The sequence below is a fragment of the Procambarus clarkii genome, chromosome 46 (genome assembly GCF_040958095.1).
Source record: "Procambarus clarkii isolate CNS0578487 chromosome 46, FALCON_Pclarkii_2.0, whole genome shotgun sequence".
Lineage (NCBI taxonomy): Eukaryota > Metazoa > Arthropoda > Malacostraca > Decapoda > Cambaridae > Procambarus > Procambarus clarkii.
The window spans coordinates 4,662,420-4,684,234 of record NC_091195.1 but is presented as its reverse complement, the minus strand read 5'-3'; the positions used below and the strand labels follow the sequence as shown (position 1 = coordinate 4,684,234).

Here is a 21,815-nt window from a genome sequence, read left to right as displayed (position 1 = left end):
AGCTGGCCACTGTGTAGTGAACTACCAGGTTGTTGTGTTGAGGAACCTGAAGCTGGTCACTGTGTAGTGAACTACCAGGTTGTTGTGTTGAGGAACCTGAAGCTGGCCACTGTGTTGTGAACTACCAGGTTGTTGTGTTGAGGAACCTGAAGCTGGCCACTGTGTAGTGAACTACCAGGTTGTTGTGTTGAGGAACCTGAAGCTGGTCACTGTGTAGTGAACTACCAGGTTGTTGTGTTGAGGAACCTGAAGCTGGTCACTGTGTAGTGAACTACCAGGTTGTTGTGTTGAGGAACCTGAAGCTGGTCACTGTGTAGTGAACTACCAGGTTGTTGTGTTGAGGAACCTGAAGCTGGCCACTGTGTAGTGAACTACCAGGTTGTTGTGTTGAGGAACCTGAAGCTGGCCACTGTGTAGTGAACTACCAAGTTGTTGTGTTGAGGAACCTGAAGCTGGCCACTGTGTAGTGAACTACCAGGTTGGTGTGTTGAGGAACCTGAAGCTGGCCACTGTGTAGTGAACTACCAGGTTGTTGTGTTGAGGAACCTGAAGCTGGCCACTGTGTAGTGAACTACCAGGTTGTTGTGTTGAGGAACCTGAAGCTGGCCACTGTGCAGTGAACTACCAGGTTGTTGTGTTGTGTTGAGGAACCTGAAGCTGGCCACTGTGTAGTGAACTACCAGGTTGTTGTGTTGTGTTGAGGAACCTGAAGCTGGCCACTGTGTAGTGAACTACCAGGTTGTTGTGTTGAGGAACCTGAAGCTGGTCACTGTGTAGTGAACTACCAGGTTGTTGTGTTGTGTTGAGGAACCTAAAGCTGGCCACTGTGTAGTGAACTACCAGGTTGTTGTGTTGTGTTGAGGAACCTGAAGCTGGCCACTGTGTAGTGAACTACCAGGTTGTTGTGTTGAGGAACCTGAAGCTGGTCACTGTGTAGTGAACTACCAGGTTGTTGTGTTGTGGAACCTGAAGCTGGCCACTGTGTAGTGAACTACCAGGTTGTTGTGTTGAGGAACCTGAAGCTGGTCACTGTGTAGTGAACTACCAGGTTGTTGTGTTGAGGAACCTGAAGCTGGTCACTGTGTAGTGAACTACCAGGTTGTTGTGTTGAGGAACCTGAAGCTGGCCACTGTGTAGTGAACTACCAGGTTGTTGTGTTGAGGAACCTGAAGCTGGTCACTGTGTAGTGAACTACCAGGTTGTTGTGTTGAGGAACCTGAAGCTGGCCGCTGTGTAGTGAACTACCAGGTTGTTGTGTTGAGGAACCTGAAGCTGGTCACTGTGTAGTGAACTACCAGGTTGTTGTGTTGTGTTGAGGAACCTGAAGCTGGTCACTGTGTAGTGAACTACCAGGTTGTTGTGTTGAGGAACCTGAAGCTGGCCACTGTGTAGTGAACTACCAGGTTGTTGTGTTGAGGAACCTGAAGCTGGCCACTGTGTAGTGAACTACCAGGTTGTTGTGTTAAGTGTAACTTTCCCTGCTATATGGTGGACTGGCAGGTGTGTGGACAGTGTTGTAGTGAAGTTATCAGTGAAGAAAGTGTTAAGTGTAACTTTCCCTGCTGTATGGTGGACTGGCAGGTGTGTGGACAGTGTTGTAGTGAAGTTATCAGTGAAGATAGTGTTAAGTGTAACTTTCCCTGCTGTATGGTGGACTGGCAGGTGTGTGGACAGTGTTGTAGTGAAGTTATCAGTGAAGATAGTGTTAAGTGTAACTTTCCCTGCTGTATGGTGGACTGGCAGGTGTGTGGACAGTGTTGTAGTGAAGTTATCAGTGAAGATAGTGTTAAGTGTAACTTTCCCTGCTGTATAGTGGACTGGCAGGTGTGTGGACAGTGTTGTAGTGAAGTTATGGAGGAAAATATTGTTAAGTGACTCACATATTTATATTTATCGTCATTGTTTAAGTTACTGGCAGTAAATTTATTTGAAATGGTTTTATAATTTACTAGTAGGGACACCCGGTGGAGCCCGGGTCTCTCTGTCTCTCTCTCTCTCTCTCTCTCTCTCTCTCTCTCTCTCTCTCTCTCTCTCTCTCTCTCTCTCTCTCTCTCTCTCTCTCTCTCTCTCTCTCTCTCTCTCTCTCTCTCTCTCTCTCTCTCTCTCTCTCTCTCTCTCTCTCTCTCTCTCTCTCTCTCCCTCCCTCCCTCTTCACATCTCTCCCTACCTGCCTCTGTCTCCATCTTCCTCTGTCTTTTGACAACTGTAAAAGTCACATGTTCTCGCAGCTGCGGGCTCGGGATGATGGGAAGAAAATATATGTTAATATTCCTGTGATCAGTCCGTAATAACTGCTTTCAAATTGTTGTTTACCAAGTATTTGTCCGGAGGCCGGAACCCTAATGTTGTGGGGCTGACTGTGTGACTGTGGCGGGCTGTTCTCTCCTGAACTGTGTTGCTGGTTCACAAGGAACACTGTTGCTGGTTCACAAGGAACACTGTTGCTGGTTCACAAGGAACACTGTTGCTGGCTCACAAGGAACACTGTTGCTGGTTCACAAGGAACACTGTTGCTGGTTCACAAGGAACACTGTTGCTGGTTCACAAGGAACACTGTTGCTGGTTCACAAGGAACACTGTTGCTGGTTCACAAGGAACACTGTTGCTGGTTCACAAGGAACACTGTTGCTGGTTCACAAGGAACACTGTTACTGGTTCACAAGGAACACTGTTGCTGGTTCACAAGGAACACTGTTGCTGGTTCCCAAGGAACACTGTTGCTGGTTCACAAGGAACACTGTTGTTGGTTCACAAGGAACACTGTTGCTGGTTCACAAGGAACACTGTTGCTGGTTCACAAGGAACACTGTTGTTGGTTCACAAGGAACACTGTTGCTGGTTCACAAGGAACACTGTTGCTGGTTCACAAGGAACACTGTTGCTGGTTCACAAGGAACACTGTTGCTGGTTCACAAGGAACACTGTTGTTGGTTCACAAGGAACACTGTTGCTGGTTCACAAGGAACACTGTTGCTGGTTCACAAGGAACACTGTTGCTGGTTCACAAGGAACACTCCTGCTGGTTCACAAAGAACACTGTTGCTGGTTCACAAGGAACACTGTTGCTGGTTCACAAGGAACACTGTTGCTGGTTCACGAGGAACACTGTTGCTGGTTCACATGGAACACTGTTGCTGGGTCACAAGGAACACTGTTGCTGGTTCAGGAGGAACACTGTTGCTGGTTCAGGAGGAAGACTGTTGCAAGTTCAGAAGGAAGACTGTTGCTAGTTCAGAAGGAAGACTGTTGCTGGTTCAGGAGGAAGACTGTTGCTAGTTCAGAAGGAAGACTGTTGCTGGTTCAGAAGGAAGACTGTTGCTAGTTCAGAAGGAAGACTGTTGCTAGTTCAGAAGGAAGACTGTTGCTAGTTCAGAAGTAAGACTGTTGCTAGTTCAGAAGGAAGACTGTTGCTAGTTCAGGAGGAACACTGTTGCTAGTTCAGGAGGAAGACTGTTGCTGGTTCAGAAGGAAGACTGTTGCTAGTTCAGAAGGAAGACTGTTGCTAGTTCAGAAGGAAGACTGTTGCTAGTTCAGAAGGAAGACTGTTGCTAGTTCAGGAGGAAGACTGTTGCTAGTTCAGAAGGAAGACTGTTGCTAGTTCAGAAGAAAGACTGTTGCTAGTTCAGGAGGAAGACTGTTGCTAGTTCAGGAGGAAGACTGTTGCTAGTTCAGGAGGAAGACTGTTGCTAGTTCAGAAGGAAGACTGTTGCTAGTTCAGAAGGAAGACTGTTGCTGGTTCAGAAGGAAGACTGTTGCTAGTTCAGAAGGAAGACTGTTGCTAGTTCAGAAGGAAGACTGTTGCTGGTTCAGAAGGAAGACTGTTGCTAGTTCAGGAGGAAGACTGTTGCTAGTTCAGAAGGAAGACTGGTGCTAGTTCAGAAGTAAGACTGTTGATAGTTCAGAAGGAAGACTGGTGCTAGTTCAGAAGGAAGACTGGTGCTAGTTCAGAAGGAAGACTGTTGCTAGTTCAGAAGGAAGACTGTTGCTAGTTCAGAAGGAAGACTGTTGCTAGTTCAGAAGGAAGACTGTTGCTAGTTCAGAAGGAAGACTGTTGCTAGTTCAGAAGGAAGACTGGTGCTAGTTCAGAAGGAAGACTGTTGCTAGTTCAGGAGGAAGACTGTTGCTAGTTCAGAAGGAAGACTGTTGCTAGTTCAGAAGGAAGACTGTTGCTAGTTCAGGAGGAAGACTGGTGCTAGTTCAGAAGGAAGACTGTTGCTAGTTCAGAAGGAAGACTGGTGCTAGTTCAGAAGGAAGACTGTTGCTAGTTCAGAAGGAAGACAGGTTATTCAAGTTACTCGAAAGACTGGAAGTTTCAGTTTAGTACATAAATATATTGAATAAAGGTAAGAGTATTCTGGGATATATTTCTAGATGTTGTAGCACCAATATATCTAATAGAATTGTTCACCTTGCTCCTGCCCTTGTTGAGCCCCAGTTGGATTATACTGTTCATTGTTGGTCTCTGTATTACAGAATGAACATAAGTTCACTTGGTCTTGTTCAGAGAATAATAACAATCAATAACAGGAATTAGAAACCTCCTTTATGAAGAGAGATTAAGAAAAACTAAATTCACATTCTCTATAAAGTCGACGAATAAGGGGCGAGATTATTGAAATATATAAATAGATAGATGGGATATAAATAAGGTTTTAAATACAAAAAATTAAGGTAACACTGGATATAAATTGGACAAGTTTATATTCATGAAAGACCTGTGTCAATGTTCGTATGGAAACGGTTGTTGATTTATGCACAAATTATCAGGTAAGACAATAGGTGTGGGATCGGCGGATTGTTTCAAGCGTAGGTTAGACACACGTGAATGAGTTTGGGAGAATATAAATGGGAGCGGTGTGGTAAGGAAGAATGGGTCCTATGCAGTTCATGTTATTCTTATGTTGTTATATAGTACTATGTGAGATACCCCAGATCAGTATCTGTGTCTGTCTCTCTCTCTCTGCGTGTTTACTTATGTGTCTTCCTCTTTCTCTGTATTGACCTAGTTGTGCTTGTGGGGGTTGAGCTCTGCTCTTTCCGCCCGCCTCTCAACTGTCAATCACTCAACTGTTACTACCTAACTAACTCCCCCCCCCCCCACACACACACCCAGGCAGCAGCCAGCAACAGTCGTCTAACTCCCAAGTACCTATTTACTGCTAGGTAGCCACATATACGCCTCTAGGCGGCCCTTTATGTGTCTCTAGGCGGCCCCTTTATGTGTCTCTAGGCGGCCCTTTATGTGCCTCTAGGCGGCGCCTTTATGTGCCTCTAGGCGGCCCCTTTATGTGCCTCTAGGCGGCCCTTTATGTGTCTCTAGGCGACCCTTTATGTGCCTCTAGGCGGCCCTTTATGTGTCTCTAGGCGACCCTTTATGTGCCTCTAGGCGGCCCTTTATGTGCCTTTAGGCGGCCCTTTATGTACCTCTAGGCGGCCCTTTATGTGCCTCTAGGCGGCCCTTTATGTACCTCTAGGCGGCCCTTTATATACCTCTATGTGGCCCCTCTATGTGCCTCTAGGCGGTCCTTTATGTACCTCTAAGCGGCCTCTTACGTACCTCTAGGCGGCCCATTATGTACCTCCAGGCGACCCATTATGAACATCAAGGCGACCCATTATGCACATCAAGGCGGCCCTTTATAGGCCTCTAGTCGGCCCTTTATGTACCTCTTGGTGGCCCTTTTTGTAACTCCAGAAGACCCATTATGTACCTCTAGGCGCCTCTTTATGTACCTCTACGCGGTTCTTTATGTACCTCTAGGTTGTCCTCTATGTACTTCTCGGCGGTCTTTTATGTACCTATAGGTGGCCCCATTATGTACCACTAGGCGCCTCTTTATATACCTCTAGGCGGCTCTTTATCCTTTAAACTGCGCATGGCGTATATATACACCCTGAGTAACATGTCCCATGGTGCGCATGGCGTATATATACACCCTGAGTAACATGTCCCATGGTGCGCATGGCGTATATATACGCCCTGAGGAACATGTCCCATGGTGCGCATGGCGTATATATACACCCTGAGTAACATGTCCCATGGTGCGCATGGCGTATATATACGCCCTGAGGAACATGTCCCATGGTGCGCATGGCGTATATATACGCCCTGAGTAACATGTCCCATGGTGCGCATAGCGTATATATACACCCTGAGTAACATGTCCCATGGTGCGCATAGCGTATATATACACCCTGAGTAACATGTCCCATGGTGCGCATGGCGTATATATACACCCTGAGTAACATGTCCCATGGTGCGCATGGCGTATATATACGCCCTGAGTAACATGTCCCATGGTGCGCATGGCGTATATATACGCCCTGAGTAACATGTCCCATGGTGCGCATGGCGTATATATACGCCATAGGGTGCCAGGCCTGATTCAAATGGCCCGCGGCTACACGGGGTTCACAGTAGCTTCCTCGGGGCTCTTGTAAACAGATGCCATTTTAAAAAAATATCGTGGGCAATATTCTGAGGTGTGAGAGGCACAGTACTGTTGGAGCAACCAAGGCCGGCGCACGCAGCATGAACGAACAGCATTGCTGTTCAGCTTGTGACCACAGCATCGCCGAAAAATGTTTAAATAAATATATAATTGTTATTATTTAGCGATGACAATATTACAGATGACCCATGACTGTGATATAAATAACCAGGGTTGTGATAATAGCAGGATTGTTGTAATAATTAGCGCTGTGGGAGGAGTGATGCTGAGAGACGGAGGGAGACAGCATCATTTACTGTGTGGCTAGCTGTTATTGTTTGCATTCACCATACCAGGTCAGTGGTTCTCTATGGTGAACACAAATGTAGATACTTATATATAATGTGTGTATTAGTGTAATAACAGCAAAAGGATTATGCTGGGAGGAGCCATATGGGTGACGGAGGTGACGTCGTCTGCACGATTTGTCTAGCTGTTTAGAGGGTGGCCTCTATGCTCTTTGGGCGCACTACAAGCTTAGGTGTACAGTTACGGTGCATACAACATGTAGATATTTATATATAATATGTGTATATAGGGTAATAACACTGCAAAAGGTATTGTTGGGGGAGAAAGTTTAGTGCGTGTGACCTTGAAAGAGTGAGGGAGCCGCCAGCCGCCTTCTGTGTATAGCGACTGCACTAACTTAGTGGTTCGTTATGGTGACCAAAACATGCACATACTTATATATAACCTGTGTATAGAGTGTAATAGCAGCAAGACTATTTGTTCATTGTTTTATAAGCATAATTGAATCACTAATATGCACATCATACTTTTGAGTATAGCGATTATTCACCACTTTTATTATATAAATATATTACACAACACACATTATTGAATAATATTACTTCAAAAAAACTAAGAAAAAATCAATCGAAGACATTGAAACAATTAAGTAATAATATCTTTGTGGCAACTCCCATCTGTCAGCGCGGGTGACGCTGACCGGGTCTGACGACCGCGCTGTCAACGCCAACTTTTTGCCAGACTTCCTCGGTCAATTGCGTCCAAAATATGTCACCTACGATTGTTTTCGCCGTGCTCAGGGGACACAAATTGACATGTTTAGAAGACGAAAAAAAAATTTTGATTTTTTTTTTCTTGCGCACAGGGGTGTAAATGTCCCAAGGACCCCTGAGCAGTGTAAGGGTTAAGTACCTCTAGGTGGCCCAATATGTACCTCTAGGCAGCCATATATGTACCTCTAGGCGGCCTTTTTATATACCTCTAGGCGGCCCATTATGTACCTCTAGGCGGTCTCTTTATGTACCTCTAAGCGGCACTTTATGTACCTCTAGGCGGCCCTTTATGTACCTCTAGGCGGCCCTTTATGTGCCTTTAGGCGAACCCTTTATGTGCCTCTAGGCGGCCCATTATGTACTTCTAGGCGGCCCTTTATATGCCTCAAGGTGGCCTTTTATGTACCTTTAGGCGGCCCTTCATGTGCCTCTAGGTGGCACCTTTATGTACCTCTAGGTGGCACCTTTATGTGCCTCTAGGCGGCTCCTTTATGTGCCTCTAGGTGGCACCTTTATGTGCCTCTAGGCGGCCCTTTATGTGCCTCTAGGTGACCCTTTATGTACCTCTAGACGGCCCTTTATGTGCCTTTAGGCGGCCCCTTTATGTACCTCTAGGCGGCCCTTTATGTACCTCTTGGCGGCCCCATTATGTGCCTCTAAGCGGCCCCGTATGTACCTCTAGGAGGCCCTTTATGTACCTCTTGGCGGCCCTTTTATGTACCTCTTGGCGGCCCTTTATGTACCTCTAGGCGGCCCCATTATGTGCCTCTAGGCGGCCCTGTATGTACCTCTAGGAGGCCCTTTATGTACCTCTTGGCGGCCCTTTATGTACCTCTAGGCGGCCCCATTATGTGCCTCTAGGCGGCCCTTTTATGTACCTCTGGGCGGCTCCTTTATGTACCTCTGGGCGGCTCCTTTATGTACCTCCACTCGGCCTCTTTATGTACCTCTAGGTGGCACCTTCATGTTCCTCTAGGTGGCACCTTTACGTACCTCTAGGCAGCCTCTTTATGTACCTCAAGGCGGCCTCTTTATGTACCTCTAGGCGGCCCTTTATGTACCTCTAGACGGCCCCTATATGTACCTCTAAGCGGCCCCTTTATGTACATCTAGGCGGCCCTTTATGTACCTCTAGTCGGCACCTTTATGTACCTCTAGGTGGCACCTTTATGTACCTCTAGGCGGCCCCTTTATGTACCTCTAGGCCGCCTTTTATGTACCTCTAGTCGGCACCTTTATGTACCTCTAGGTGGACCTTTATGTACCTCTAGGCGGCCCTTTTTGTACCTCTAGGTGGCCCCTTTATGTACCTCTAGGCGGCTCTTTATGTGCCTCTAGTCGATCCCTTTATGTACCTCTAGGCGGCCCTTTATGTACCTCTATGAGGCCCCTTTATGTACCTCTATGAGGCCTCTTTATTTGCCTCTTGGTGGCCCTTTATGTGCCTCTAGCCTGCCCCTTTATGTACCTCTAGGCGGCCCCTTTATGTGCCTCTAGGTGGCCCCTTTATATGCCTCTAGGCGGCCTCTTTAGGTGCCTCTAGGCGGCCCCTTTATGTACCTCTAGGCGGCCCCTTTATATACATCTAGGCGGCCCCTTTATGTACCTCTATGCGGCCCCTTTATGTACCTCTAGGCGGCCCCTTTATGTACCTCTAGGCGGCCCCTTTATATGCCTCTAGGCGGCCTCTTTAGGTGCCTCTAGGCGGCCCCTTTATGTACCTCTAGGCGGCCCCTTTATGTGCCTCTAGGCGGCCCCTTTATGTACCTCTAGGCGGCCCCTTTATGTGCCTCTAGGCGGCCCCTTTATGTACCTCTAGGCGGCCCTTTTATGTGCCTCTAGGCGGCTCATTTATGTACCTTTAGGCGGCCACTTTATGTACCTCTAGGCGGCCATTTTATTTGCCTCTAGGCGGCCTTTTTTTGGCTTCTAGGCGGCCATTTTATGTGCTTTCAGGCGGCCCTTTTTTGGGTCTCTAGGCAGCCATTTTATGTGCCTCTAGGCGGCCCTTTAAGGGCATCTAGGCGGCCCTTTATGTCCCTCTTTGCGGCCCCTTTATGTACCTCCAGGTGACCCATTATATTCCTCTAGGCGTCACTTTATGTGCCTCTTGATGGCCCTTTATATGTCTCTAGGCGGCCTCTTATGTGCCTGTACACGGCTCCTTTATGTACCTCTAGGAGGCCTTTTATGTACTTCTAGGCGTCACTTTATGTGCTTATTCGCGGCCTTTTATGTACCTCTAGGCGGCCCCTTATGTGACTCTATGGGGGCCCCTTAATGTTTTTTTTTTTTGTGTTTTTTTTTTAGATATATACAAGAGTTGTTACATTCATGTACAGCCACTAGTACGCGTAGCGTTTCGGGCAGGTCCCTGGAATACGATCCCCGCCGCGAAGAATCGTTGTTACAACCAAGTACACATTTTACTGTTGCGTTAAACAGAAGCTACAGTTAATATTTGCGCCCCAGTAAATCCTCCCCGGCCAGGATACGAACCCATGACATAGCGCTCGCGGAACGCCAGGCGAATGTCTTACTACTACACCACGGAGACTGTAAATGTACCTCTAGGCGTCCCTTTTATGTGCTTTTAGGCGGCCTCTTTATATGCCTCTAGGCGGCCCGTTTATGGGATTTTAGGGGGCTATTCTAGGAGCCTCTAGGCAGCCATTTTTTTTTTGCATCTAGGTGGCCGTTTTATGTGCTTTAAGGCGGCCGCTTAATAGGCCTCTTGGTGGCTATTTAGGGGCTTCTAGACGTCCATTTTATGTGAATGTAGGCGGCCATTTTATGTGCTTCTAGGCGGCCATTTTATGTGCCTCTAGGCGGCCATTTTATGTGCCTCTAGGCGGCCATTTTATATGATGAGCCTCTACGCGGCCCGCCATCATTGCTCCTATAAGAGACTCTCAGGGGACGGAAGTTTACTTGTAGTAAACTCCATGTAAGTTGTTAACATTATACTGTGAATATTGTCCACAAGAGAGCGGAGGGGGAGAGGGCGATCTACACAGAAGCTCAGATGGGAACCCTTGCAAGAAAATAAATAAATAATTCAAAGCCTAATTAATATGATATAGCAAAGTTCGTGGTAGGGGGGTAGCTTTGGTACTCTTTAAAGTTGTACTCCCTACATATATGCCATTCCCTGTTGGGCACATACCCAGCAGGAATTACTGTTAGAAATTAGGTGAGGCTAGCTCCCTGAGTAGGGTCTTCTAGCTCGCATAGACAGAGAAGCAGACATTATTTTTTATTGATACAGATTTATCATTTCTTGTTCTATTTTGTGTTGATATAGTTAACAACTTATTATTACTACCTTCGACATAACTTTTCATCCTTTTGACAACATCAATAATATCAACTATACTTTCCGAAGAATGTGTAAACATAGCTTCCTTAATCTCTCTTAATAAGGGAGATTTCTAGTTCCTGAGATCAACTTTGTCATTGTTCTCTTTACGGGTTCAAGTTAAATTATGTCCAGTATATTGTATGTTGACCAAACTGAACTGCATAATCTAAATAGGTCCTTACAAGAGCAAGATAAAGGCAGAGAATAACATTACTAAATGCTACACCGTATATTTCTGTGTGAGAAAATGAGCACCATTACTCTACCTAAACCAGAAGCCAACACCACAATGATCACAGGAGTTAGGTCAAAATATTGACAAGTTTTAAGTTATAAAATATAACAAAATGCAGGAGGCAGACTTTGGAATTTTATTTGTTTTAGTGATCTCAAAAATGTATTTCTGACCCAATGTTTAACACTAACATCTTGTTTTAATAACGTTAAATTGTTCTTCCAGATGACAGAAATCTGAAGAGTATAAAGACAGAAGAAATTAACTAGTTAAAGAACAAATTGAAAATAACAAATAAAGCTGGAACCGAATATTGCATTAACATGTGAACACATTTTGTAAAATTTGGTTTATTTGGAAATCACTTATATTTTTGATCAATTAAGTGACTGTATTGTGGTTAATGCAGTCGGATCATCACCGATTAGATCCGAGTTTGATTCCCTGGCAGTGTGAGATGCTCAGCCTCCTGATACCTCTGTTCACCTAGCAGTAAACATTAACCTGGAAATTAGTCAACTGTTGAGGGATGCATCCTGAGGAAGGTCTGTCGTTGGCTTAGGAAGGCCTACACAAGCCTAACAAGCTGCCCGTCTCCGACAGTGAGAAACAATGTTATGTTTTTAAACATAATATAATAACAAAACCAGCGTGGGACATTTACTGCTTGTGTGAAACTTGACAACAGTTGTGTGAGGTGAGAATCATACGGCCCAATATGGCGGCCTCGAGTCCTGTTATCCAACCGGAAGATGTGAACAGACTGCGGTATGGACTGGCTGTGACTAAGGCAGGACGAGACGCGCTAGCAAGTGTGTTTATGTGGTCGTACCGGGGCACCTTCCCAGTAGTGACTTACCTCACTCAGGACTTGGGGTACACCAATGCTCAGTACAGGCGTGTCTTCGATGCTCAACAGAGGGATAAACTCGAAGCTTCCTCTGACGCGGCAACTTTTGACATCACCCTGTTGTATAAACTCCTGCAACGTGTGTGTGGTCTGGCTGAGATGAATGACCCCACGTGGACCACTCCAGGGCCTCGGGGACCATCACTTGAACACCTCATTTACAAGCTGAAGAAACACCGAAACACGTTGGCCCATGATAATGTGGGAATGTCAGAGCAAGATCTTACGTCAACACTGACGGAGCTCAGTGACTTATTGGCTAAGATGCTGGCTGAGGCCCGCGTCCGGTGTGGGACAAACAGCCAGGATGTGTACCACGTGACCAGAGATGTCACCAAGTATATTGGTGGTCTGCTAGCGAAGGTCAGAGAGCCGCTGGATCCCTCAGATGTGGCGCACTTGCCTCAGCTCCGCCAGGAGATTAAGATGTTCAAAAGCCACATCACAGAAGAGGTTAAGCAGATGAGCAAGCAGGAGCTAACTGGCGGGTATAAACTGCTGTACCAGATTGTTCCCGCACCCTGGCTCCTCTTTAACATTAACTACAACCCAAGTCTTGCTTTTACACGACTACAACTCCTTGAAGATCCCGTCATAGGGGCAAGACCCTCCCACGCTGCCAAGGGTCAGCATATAAACTATGAAGACATCTTGAGTATGAGACGAGAGGACGGAAGAGTCCCTGAGTGTGTCCTCCTGACGGGGGAAGGTGGTATGGGCAAGACAACTTTACTCAAGCTCATCCTCGAGAAGTGGGTAGAGGACACTGCTGCCATATGTCACCTGGGCACTGTGGACCTCGTTTTCTATGTACAGTGCAGGGACTCACATCTTAATACCTTCGATGATCTCCTCCGCCAGTTACTGCCTCAAACACCTAGTGATTCTGGTGCCGACTTCCAGCTGTTTAAGGAGATAATCTTGAGCTTAAATATATTAGTCCTGATTGACGGCTACGACGAGGTCAACGACCATTCAGGAAGGCTGGTGAAGGAGCTGTTGCACCTGCCTGGCAAGGATGTGAGGTTGGTGATAACCACACGGCCGGGGTGGGACCAACAACTGTCACTGCTCGTCCCACACACCAGACCTCGCTGCAACATCCTCGTCTTGGGCATCACTCCAGAACGTCGCGTGGAGTTCGCCGAGAGAACCATCAAGGTGCTGGTGGAGGAAGAGTGCCAACGGAGTGACATCACAGGGAGGTTTACCCAGCAGCTGGAGCAGATGAGTCAGTTCCTGGGTGAGTACCTCAACACTCCACTCACCTTGACCTTGTTGGCGCTGCTGTGTGTCGAGGCTCCAGAAGAATTTAACAACCTCACCACAAACACTCAAGTCTACGAGAAGATTCATGACTTCATAACCAACAAACTAGTGTCCAGACTCACAGACAAACACGTGACCGAACCCAAAGGAAAATGTGACGAAAATGTGAAAAAGTTTTTGAGGTTCTTAGAAGAGATTAGTTTAAGAGGGATCCAGAGGCAGGAGTACGACCTTTGGCCGGAGACGGAAGCGGAGATTAGGGAGAAGTGTGACACTCTGGGACTGCCGCAGGAGGAGGTCTTGTCCAACTATTTCACAAGAACCAGCTACCGTCGGGGCCTCAATGTGGTGTGGGTGTTTGGCTATTTTCACGCCAGGTACCAGGAGTATTGTGCCAGCAGGAGGCTGGTCGCTCTCTTGTTGAAGGCTGAGCAAGACCGAGGTGATCCAGCATCACACCGTGTGTCAGGGGAAAGCTCTATAATCATTGACCACTTGGTGGATGTTGTACGTAAGAAAAAGGGTTCCTTGGGAGATCACCTGAGAGGGTCAAAGTTTGAAATTAGAGTCGTGCAACATGAGCTTTGGGAGCGCCCCAGATGGCAAAGTATTTTAGTCAGCACTACCGGGGTGCTGTGTGCCCGGGGAGTAGAGCACAGGTTCATTACTCACATAATTGACCTGTACAAGATGGTTACAAATTCGACTGACGAGCTGTTGAAGCATGTAGCAGAGTCCCGCGGGAGTGAGCACGTCATCCAAGCCGTGTGTGAGAAGCTGCGTACAGAACACGTGTGGGAAATAGTGAGTGTTGACTCGTGGGTTGTCCTGCCGCTTGTTCTTAAGAAGGTGACACCTAAGAACATTTACCTAAACATAAACGATACACCCCAACTAAAGCAGCGCCTGTCTGCACTGTCAGTGCTGGCAAAAATGAAGGTAACCATAACCTTAGATCTTCACTATAGTTTATACAGCAAAGACGGAAATATTGATAAATCAAAACAATGTTTGGAGAGGCTGACAGCCCCCGGCAGTAAGTGTAAATTAGAGAAGTTTCGTGGTCACTTGTCTGAGGCAGCCATACCCCTCCTGCCTCACACCCTCGAGAGCCTCCGCCTGCGCCTCACACCATACCAACTGCCCGTCCTCATCCGTCACCTGCCTCACCTTCCTCACCTGCAGCGTCTTGGTAAATATTCATATTTTCCACCATAATTTTTAGGGTTATTTATTAATACCAAAATTACGCAAAGGGCTTCATTCGTCATGTTTAATATAGTAATTCTGATTTACATTATTTACATATATGTTTACAACCTTATGGACGAAAGATTCCTTATATTGTTTACAATATAATCACCTTAAGGGAGACAAACACCTGATATTGTTTACAAATATAGTCACCTTAAGGGTGACAAACACCTTATATTGTTTACAAATATAGTCACCTTAAGGGTGACAAACACCTTATATTGTTTACAAATATAGTCACCTTAAGAGCGACAAACACCTTATATTGTTTACAAATATAGTCACCTTAAGAGCGACAAACACCTGATATTATTTACAAATATAGTTACCTTAAGGGTGACAAACACCTGATATTGTTTACAAATATAGTCACCTTAAGGGTGACAAACACCTTACATTGTTTACAAATATAGTCACCTTAAGGGTGACAAACCTTCTACTTTGATTACAAATATAGACTTATTAAGGGCGACTACTCCATGAATAATAAATTTTCGAAACATTCCGCTGCTGTATATATTCTTGTGCATAAATAATTTCATGAAGTATTTAGCGACGCCAAACTTTTGGTTCAGATGACTTACCACTTTGACTTTGACTCGTGGTACAGATCTCCTTTCACTGTGACCTAATTCCTGTTCAGGATGACCTTTCACTGTAACCTAATTCCTGTTCAAGATGACCTTTCACTGTGACCTAATTCCTGTTCAGGATGACCTTTCACTGTAACCTAATTCCTGTTCAAGATGACCTTTCACTGTGACCTAATTCCTGTTCAGGATGACCTTTCACTGTGACCTAATTTCTGTTCAAGATGACCTTTCACTGTGACCTAATTCCTGTTCAAGATGACCTTTCACTGTGACCTAATTCCTGTTCAAGATGACCTTTCACTGTGACCTAATTCCTGTTCAGGATGACCTTTCACTGTGACCTAATTCCTGTTCAAGATGACCTTTCACTGTGACCTAATTCCTGTTCAGGATGACCTTTTGCTGTGACCTAATTCCTGTTCAGGATGACCTTTCACTGTGACCTAATTCCTGTTCAAGATGACCTTGCACTGTGACCTAATTCCTGTTCAAGATGACCTTTCACTGTGACCTAATTCCTGTTCAGGATGACCTTTCACTGTGACCTAATTCCTGTTCAAGATGACCTTTCACTGTGACCTAATTCCTGTTCAGGATGACCTTTTGCTGTGACCTAATTCCTGTTCAAGATGACCTTGCACTGTGACCTAATTCCTGTTCAAGATGACCTTGCACTGTGATCTAATTCCTGTTCAGGATGACCTTTCACTGTGTCGTAACTCCTGTTTAAGAAGACCTTTTAGTATGACCTAATTCCTGTTGAAGATGACCTTTTACTGTGACCTAATTCTTATTCAAGATGACCTTTCACTATGATCTAATTCCTGTTCAAGATGACCTTCCACTGTGACCTAATTCCTGTTTAAGATGACCTTTTAGTATGACCTAATTCCTGTTGAAGATGACCTTTTACTGTGACCTAATTCCTGTTCAAGATGACCTTTCACACTGACCTAATTCCTGTTGAAGATGACCTTTCACTGTGACCTAATTCCTGTTCAACATGACCTTTCACACTGACCTAATTCCCGTTTAAGTTGACCTTTCACTGTGACCTAATTCCTGTTTAAGATGACCTTTCACTGTGACCTTGATCCCTTGGTTAATTAGACCTTCCGTAACTTTGATCCTTAATTCAGGTGACCCATCTATCCCTGTGACCTTGATACTTGGTCCAGATGACCTTTCACTGTGACCTTGACTTAGTTTATATGACCTTCTAATGCGACCTTGACCATTGACACAGATGACCATGACCATTGATAAAGATGACCATGACTGTGACCTTGACCATGATACAGATGACCTTGACCATTGATACAGGTGACCTTGACCATTGATACAGATGACCTTGACTGTGACCTTGACCATTGATACAGATGACCATGACTGTGACCATTGATACAAATGACCTTGACCATTGATACAGATGACCTTGACCATTGACACAGATGACCTTGACCATTGATACAGATGACCTTGACCATTGATACAGATAACCTTGACTGTGACCTTGATCATTGATACAGATGACCTTGACAGTTAATACAGGTAACCTTGACTGTGACCTTGACGATTGATACAGATAACCTTGACTGTGACCTTGACCATTGATACAGATGACCTTGACTGTGACCTTGACCATTGATACAGATGACCTTGACCATTGATACAGATGACCTTGACTGTGACCTTGACAATTGATACAGATGACCTTGACTGTGACCTTGACCATTGATACAGATGACCTTGACTGTGACCTTGACCATTGATACAGATGACCTTGACCATTGCCACAGATGACCTTGACCGTGGCTTTTAAAAGCTATTAATACATAGTTTAGATGCTATTAATACTGTCCAAAATACGGACTTGTCATCAGGTAATAAACCCAGCAGTAAGGTGAGTGGATGGCTCAGTATGTCTTCTTGTTATATCTTAGAACATACCAGTAACGACCGTGACTGTATCTCAGTGTATGTCTTCAGTCATTATCCTGGACGCCACGGGCTACGTGGACCCGGACACCCTGGGCTACGTGGACCCGGACACCCTGGGCTACGTGGTCCCGGACACCCTGGGCTACGTGGACCCGGACACCCTGGGCTACGTGGTCCCGGACACCCTGGGCTACGTGGACCCGGACACCCTGGGCTACGTGGTCCCGGACACCCTGGGCTACGTGGACCCGGACACCCTGGGCTACGTGGACCCGGACACCCTGGACGCCACGGGCTACGTGGACCCGGACACCCTGGACGCCACGGGCTACGTGGACCCGGACACCCTGGACGCCACGGGCTACGTGGACCCGGACACCCTGGACGCCACGGGCTACGTGGACCCGGACACCCTGGACGCCACGGGCTACGTGGACCCGGACACCCTGGACGCCACGGGCTACGTGCACCCGGACACCCTGGACACTCTGCCGTACCAGGGAAGGACGCTCCGCCTGACCATCAGCTGGGGCCTCACTGATGACGACCCCGCCATAGACTGGTGCTGCCACCTGGTGGCTCAGCTGTGTCCTTTCTCAAGAGAAGGGTATAGTCGCCTGTTCTTCTCTGACACGCGTCTCACCTGTACGTATTGACGACATTTTAACACGTGTATATCTGTAACTCAGTTGTTTAATTCACAGTGCTTCCAGTGGTTTCAAAAATATTTTTACAATAAAAGTCATGAATTAGAGAACTTATAATGCTTCTTGAGTAACTTTGAGCACCGTTTAGCGACCAAGAATATTCATTAAGCAAGCTTCACTGCTTATAAGATAACACTGATCAATATTTAGCCCAACATTGTCTTGCTTAATACAAGCTAGATTTACTTGATATAAGTTTTCTTTGGCATGAGTGTGTGACATAGACAGGTGTGGGTGGGGAGAGTAGCCAGGTGTGGGCTTTAGTGTTCCCTCTCATGTGCAGGTGTGGGTCGGGAGAGTAGCCAGGTGTGGGCTTTAGTGTTCCCTCTCATGTGCAGGTGTGGGGAGGGAGAGTAGCCAGGTGTGGGCTTCCATGTTTCCTCTCATCTACAGGTGTAGGTCGGGAGAGTAGCTAGGTGTGGGTTTCCGTGTTCCTTCCCATCTGCAGGTGTTGGGAGGGAGAGTAGCAGGTGTAGGCATCAGTGTCCCCTCTCATGTGCAAGTGTGGGGTGGAGAGTTACCAGGTGTATGCTCCAGTTTTCCCTCTCATCTGCAGGTGTGAGTGGGGAAAGTAGTCAGGTGTGAAGGAGACAGGTGTTGGTTTACTGTTCCGTCTCATCTGCAAGTGGGCGCTGGCTGTGGTCCCAGTTGTAGAATTCAGTATTTACTCTGAGATGCAGGTTTGGATGAGGAGAATATGCTGGTGTGGCCCTTCTTCTGCAGGTGTGGGTGGGGAGAGTAGCCAGGTGTGACAACGTTTGTTTTCATGTATTAGCTACGTTATTTTGCGGTTGTAAATAAGTTGCCACAACTTACTGCACAACTTTGGCTAAACAATTTTGAGGCCGTGTCGCAACCTTAAATGTTGCATAAAAATCGTTTTTCTGATTGATGGAATATATATAAAAAATTTAGAAATATATTAAAAATATATTTCTACATATACTAGAAATAAAACTGAAGCATAATAAAAGGCAGGTTAAAAATATTTTATTCATTACTTTCACTTAATGGAGAATCCATGGTAGTGGTGGTGGAATTGTTGCTGGGTTGTGGTTGGTGGCTGTGGTGGTAGGTTGTGATTGGTGGCAGTGGTGGGTGATGTTTATTGTTGGTGGTAGTGGTTGGTTCTAGTGGTGGTTAATAGTTGTGGTTGGTGGTGGTGGTGGTTGATGGTAGTGTTTGTTGATGGTTGTGGTGGTTAATTGTTGTGGTGGTTGATGGTTGTGGTGGTTGATTGTTGTGATGGATGATGGTTTTGGTGGTTGATTATTGTGGTGGTTGATTGTTGTGGTGGGTGATGGTTGTGGTGGTTGATGGTTGTGGTGGTTGATTGTTGTGGTGGTTAATGGTTGTGGTGGTTGATTGTTGTGGTGGTTAATTATTGTGGTGGTTGATGGTTGTGGTGGTTAATGGTTGTGGGGGTTAATTATTGTGGTGGTTGATGGTTGTGGTGGTTGATTGTTGTGGTGGTTAATGGTTGTGGTGGTTGATTGTTGTGGTGGTTAATTATTGGGGGGGTTGATTGTTGTTGTGGTTAATGGTTGTGGTGGTTGATTGTTGTGGTGGTTAATTATTGGGGGGGGGTTGATTGTTGTTGTGGTTAATGGTTGTGGGGGTTAATTATTGTGGTGGTTGATGGTTGTGGTGGTTGATTGTTGTGGTGGTTAATGGTTGTGGTGGTTGATTGTTGTGGTGGTTAATGGTTGTGGGGGTTGATTGTTGTGGTGGTTGATGGTTGTGGTGGTTAATTATTGTGGTGGTTGATGGTTGTGGTGGTGGATTGTTGTGGTGGTTGATTGTTGTGGTGGTTGATGGTTGTGGTGGTTGATTGTTGTGGTGGTTAATGGTTGTGGTGGTGGTTGATTGTTGTGGTGGTTAATGGTTGTGGGGGTTGATTGTTGTGGTGGTTGATGGTTGTGGTGGTTAATTATTGTGGTGGTTGATGGTTGTGGTGGTTGATTGTTGTGGTGGTTGATGGTTGTGGTGGTTAATTATTGTGGTGGTTGATGGTTGTGGTGGTTGATTGTTGTGGAGGTTGATGGGTGTGGTTGGGGGGTTAATTGCAGTGGTTGTTGTTATGGTTCGTGATGGTAGTGGTTGATTGTTGTACTTTATGTAGTGGCGATTGTTGGTTATAGTTCGCGTGGATGGTGGTTTATTGTGTTGTTTGGTGGTAGTGGTGGTTGATTGTTGGTGGTAGTGGTGGTTGATTGTTGGTGGTAGTGGTGGTTGATTGTTGAGGTTGTTGGTGGTGGTTTATGGTTGTTGGTGGTTGATAGTTGTGGTTAATGGTAGTGGTTGTTGATAGTAGTGGTTGAGGGCAGTGGTAGATGGTGGTTGTGGTCGTTTGTGGTTGACTGTACTGGTAGTTGTTGAGGTTCGTGATATTGGTGGTTGATTGTTGTATTTTGTGGTAGTGGTGGTTGATTATATTTGGCAGTAGTGGTGGTTGATTGTTGTTGGTGGTAGGGGTGGTTGATTGTTGTAGTTGGTGTTGGTTTATGGTTGTTGTTGATAGTAGTGGTGGTTGATTGTTGTGGTTGTTGATGATTGAGGTGGTTGATGATTGTTTAGGTTGATGGTTATTGATGGTTATGGTTATTGATAGTAGTTGAAATTGAAATTGAAATAAGTTTATTGAGGTAAAATACACACAAAGGGATGAGGTAGCTCAAGCTATTCTCACCCCGTTCAGTACAACGTGTTCATACATATATAGACACACATCACAAACAATAAACATATTACCGAACATTCTGAGAGATAAACATATACATTTCCTCCTTTACACAAGTAGTATGGTATCAGACGTACACACAAATACTTTTATGACTTAGGTATACTGTATAGACAATTTGCAAGAGACATGCAGATAATTCAACAAAAGATTACAGTCTTGGTGCAAAATTCTTATATCTCTCCAGAATATTATCAACCTTTCCGTTGTGACACATCCAGGCTATTTGTTCAGGAACAGTCCTTATCTCAATGTTTCTATATACATTAATCAACGGACAATCAAGAACATAATGGGCAAGGGTGTGAGACCTTAACATACCACATAGTTTACACTTCGGGTCATTATCATGAACACCTATCCCATATTCCCAGTAATATTTGTACCCAAGCCTGAGCCGCATGTGTACAGTCACTCCAAGCATTTCTCCTTTTGCCATAAGTGAAATGGGTGTTTTGACTCACACACATGTAGTGTTGCATGGTTTGGCTTCCCTCATACATTATACCTCTCCTCGCCACTTCTGCCTGTGCCTGAATATTTCTGATTTTGCTTCTTATTTGTCTCATTGTGAATTCGCATTCGATGTCAACTTGTGGTTTTAATGTGGCACGTTTGGCCAAGTCATCCGCCACCTCGTTGAGCACTATTCCAACATGAGATGGAATCCACATGAATTTCACATTGTGACCTTTCAGCTGTATCTCAGTTATTCTTTTCTTACAATCCTCAACTATGGACATGAAGACTGGATTTCGACTGTTTAAGGACTCAAATGCTCCTCGGCTATCGACAAATACAAAAACATCTTTGTCGTCATGATGTACTTCCTCCAAACACGGCAGAATGGCCTGCAGTTGAGCACTGATAGTAATGGTGGTTGGTTGTTGTAGTTAGAGGAGGAGGTCGAGGAGGAAGGAGAAGGTCGAGGAGGTAGGAGGAGGTCGAGGAGGAAGGAGAAGGTCGAGGAGGAAGGAGAAGGTCGAGGAGGAAGGAGAAGGTCGAGGAGGAAGGAGAAGGTCGAGGAGGAAGGAGAAGGTCGAGGAGGAAGGAGAAGGTCGAGGAGGAAGGAGAAGGTCGAGGAGGAAGGAGAAGGTCGAGGAGGAAGGAGAAGGTCGAGGAGGAAGGAGAAGGTCAAGGAAGAAAGAGGAGAAGGTCGAGGAGGAAGAATGAGAAGATCGAGGAGGAGAAGGTGTTGGTGGTGGCTGTTGGTTGTTGTTAGTGGATGATGATGGTTGAAGAACATAGAAGGATTAGGAAAAATAAGGAAGGCAGGAACGAGAAGGAAGTTT

General features: G+C 45.8%; 1 protein-coding gene across 1 annotated transcript in view; it reads left to right on the top strand.

Annotated features, from left to right (window-relative positions):
• Nucleotides 1-11,339: 11,339 nt before the first annotated feature.
• Nucleotides 11,340-21,815, top strand: part of LOC123748294 (uncharacterized) — a 49,995-nt gene continuing 39,519 nt past the window's right edge. Inside the window, exons 1-2 of the mRNA XM_069301657.1 lie at nucleotides 11,340-14,480; nucleotides 17,125-17,721. Coding sequence (XP_069157758.1) covers nucleotides 11,828-14,480; nucleotides 17,125-17,721 — 3,250 coding nt within the window. The 5' untranslated portion in view covers nucleotides 11,340-11,827. The remainder of the gene's footprint in view (nucleotides 14,481-17,124; nucleotides 17,722-21,815) is intronic.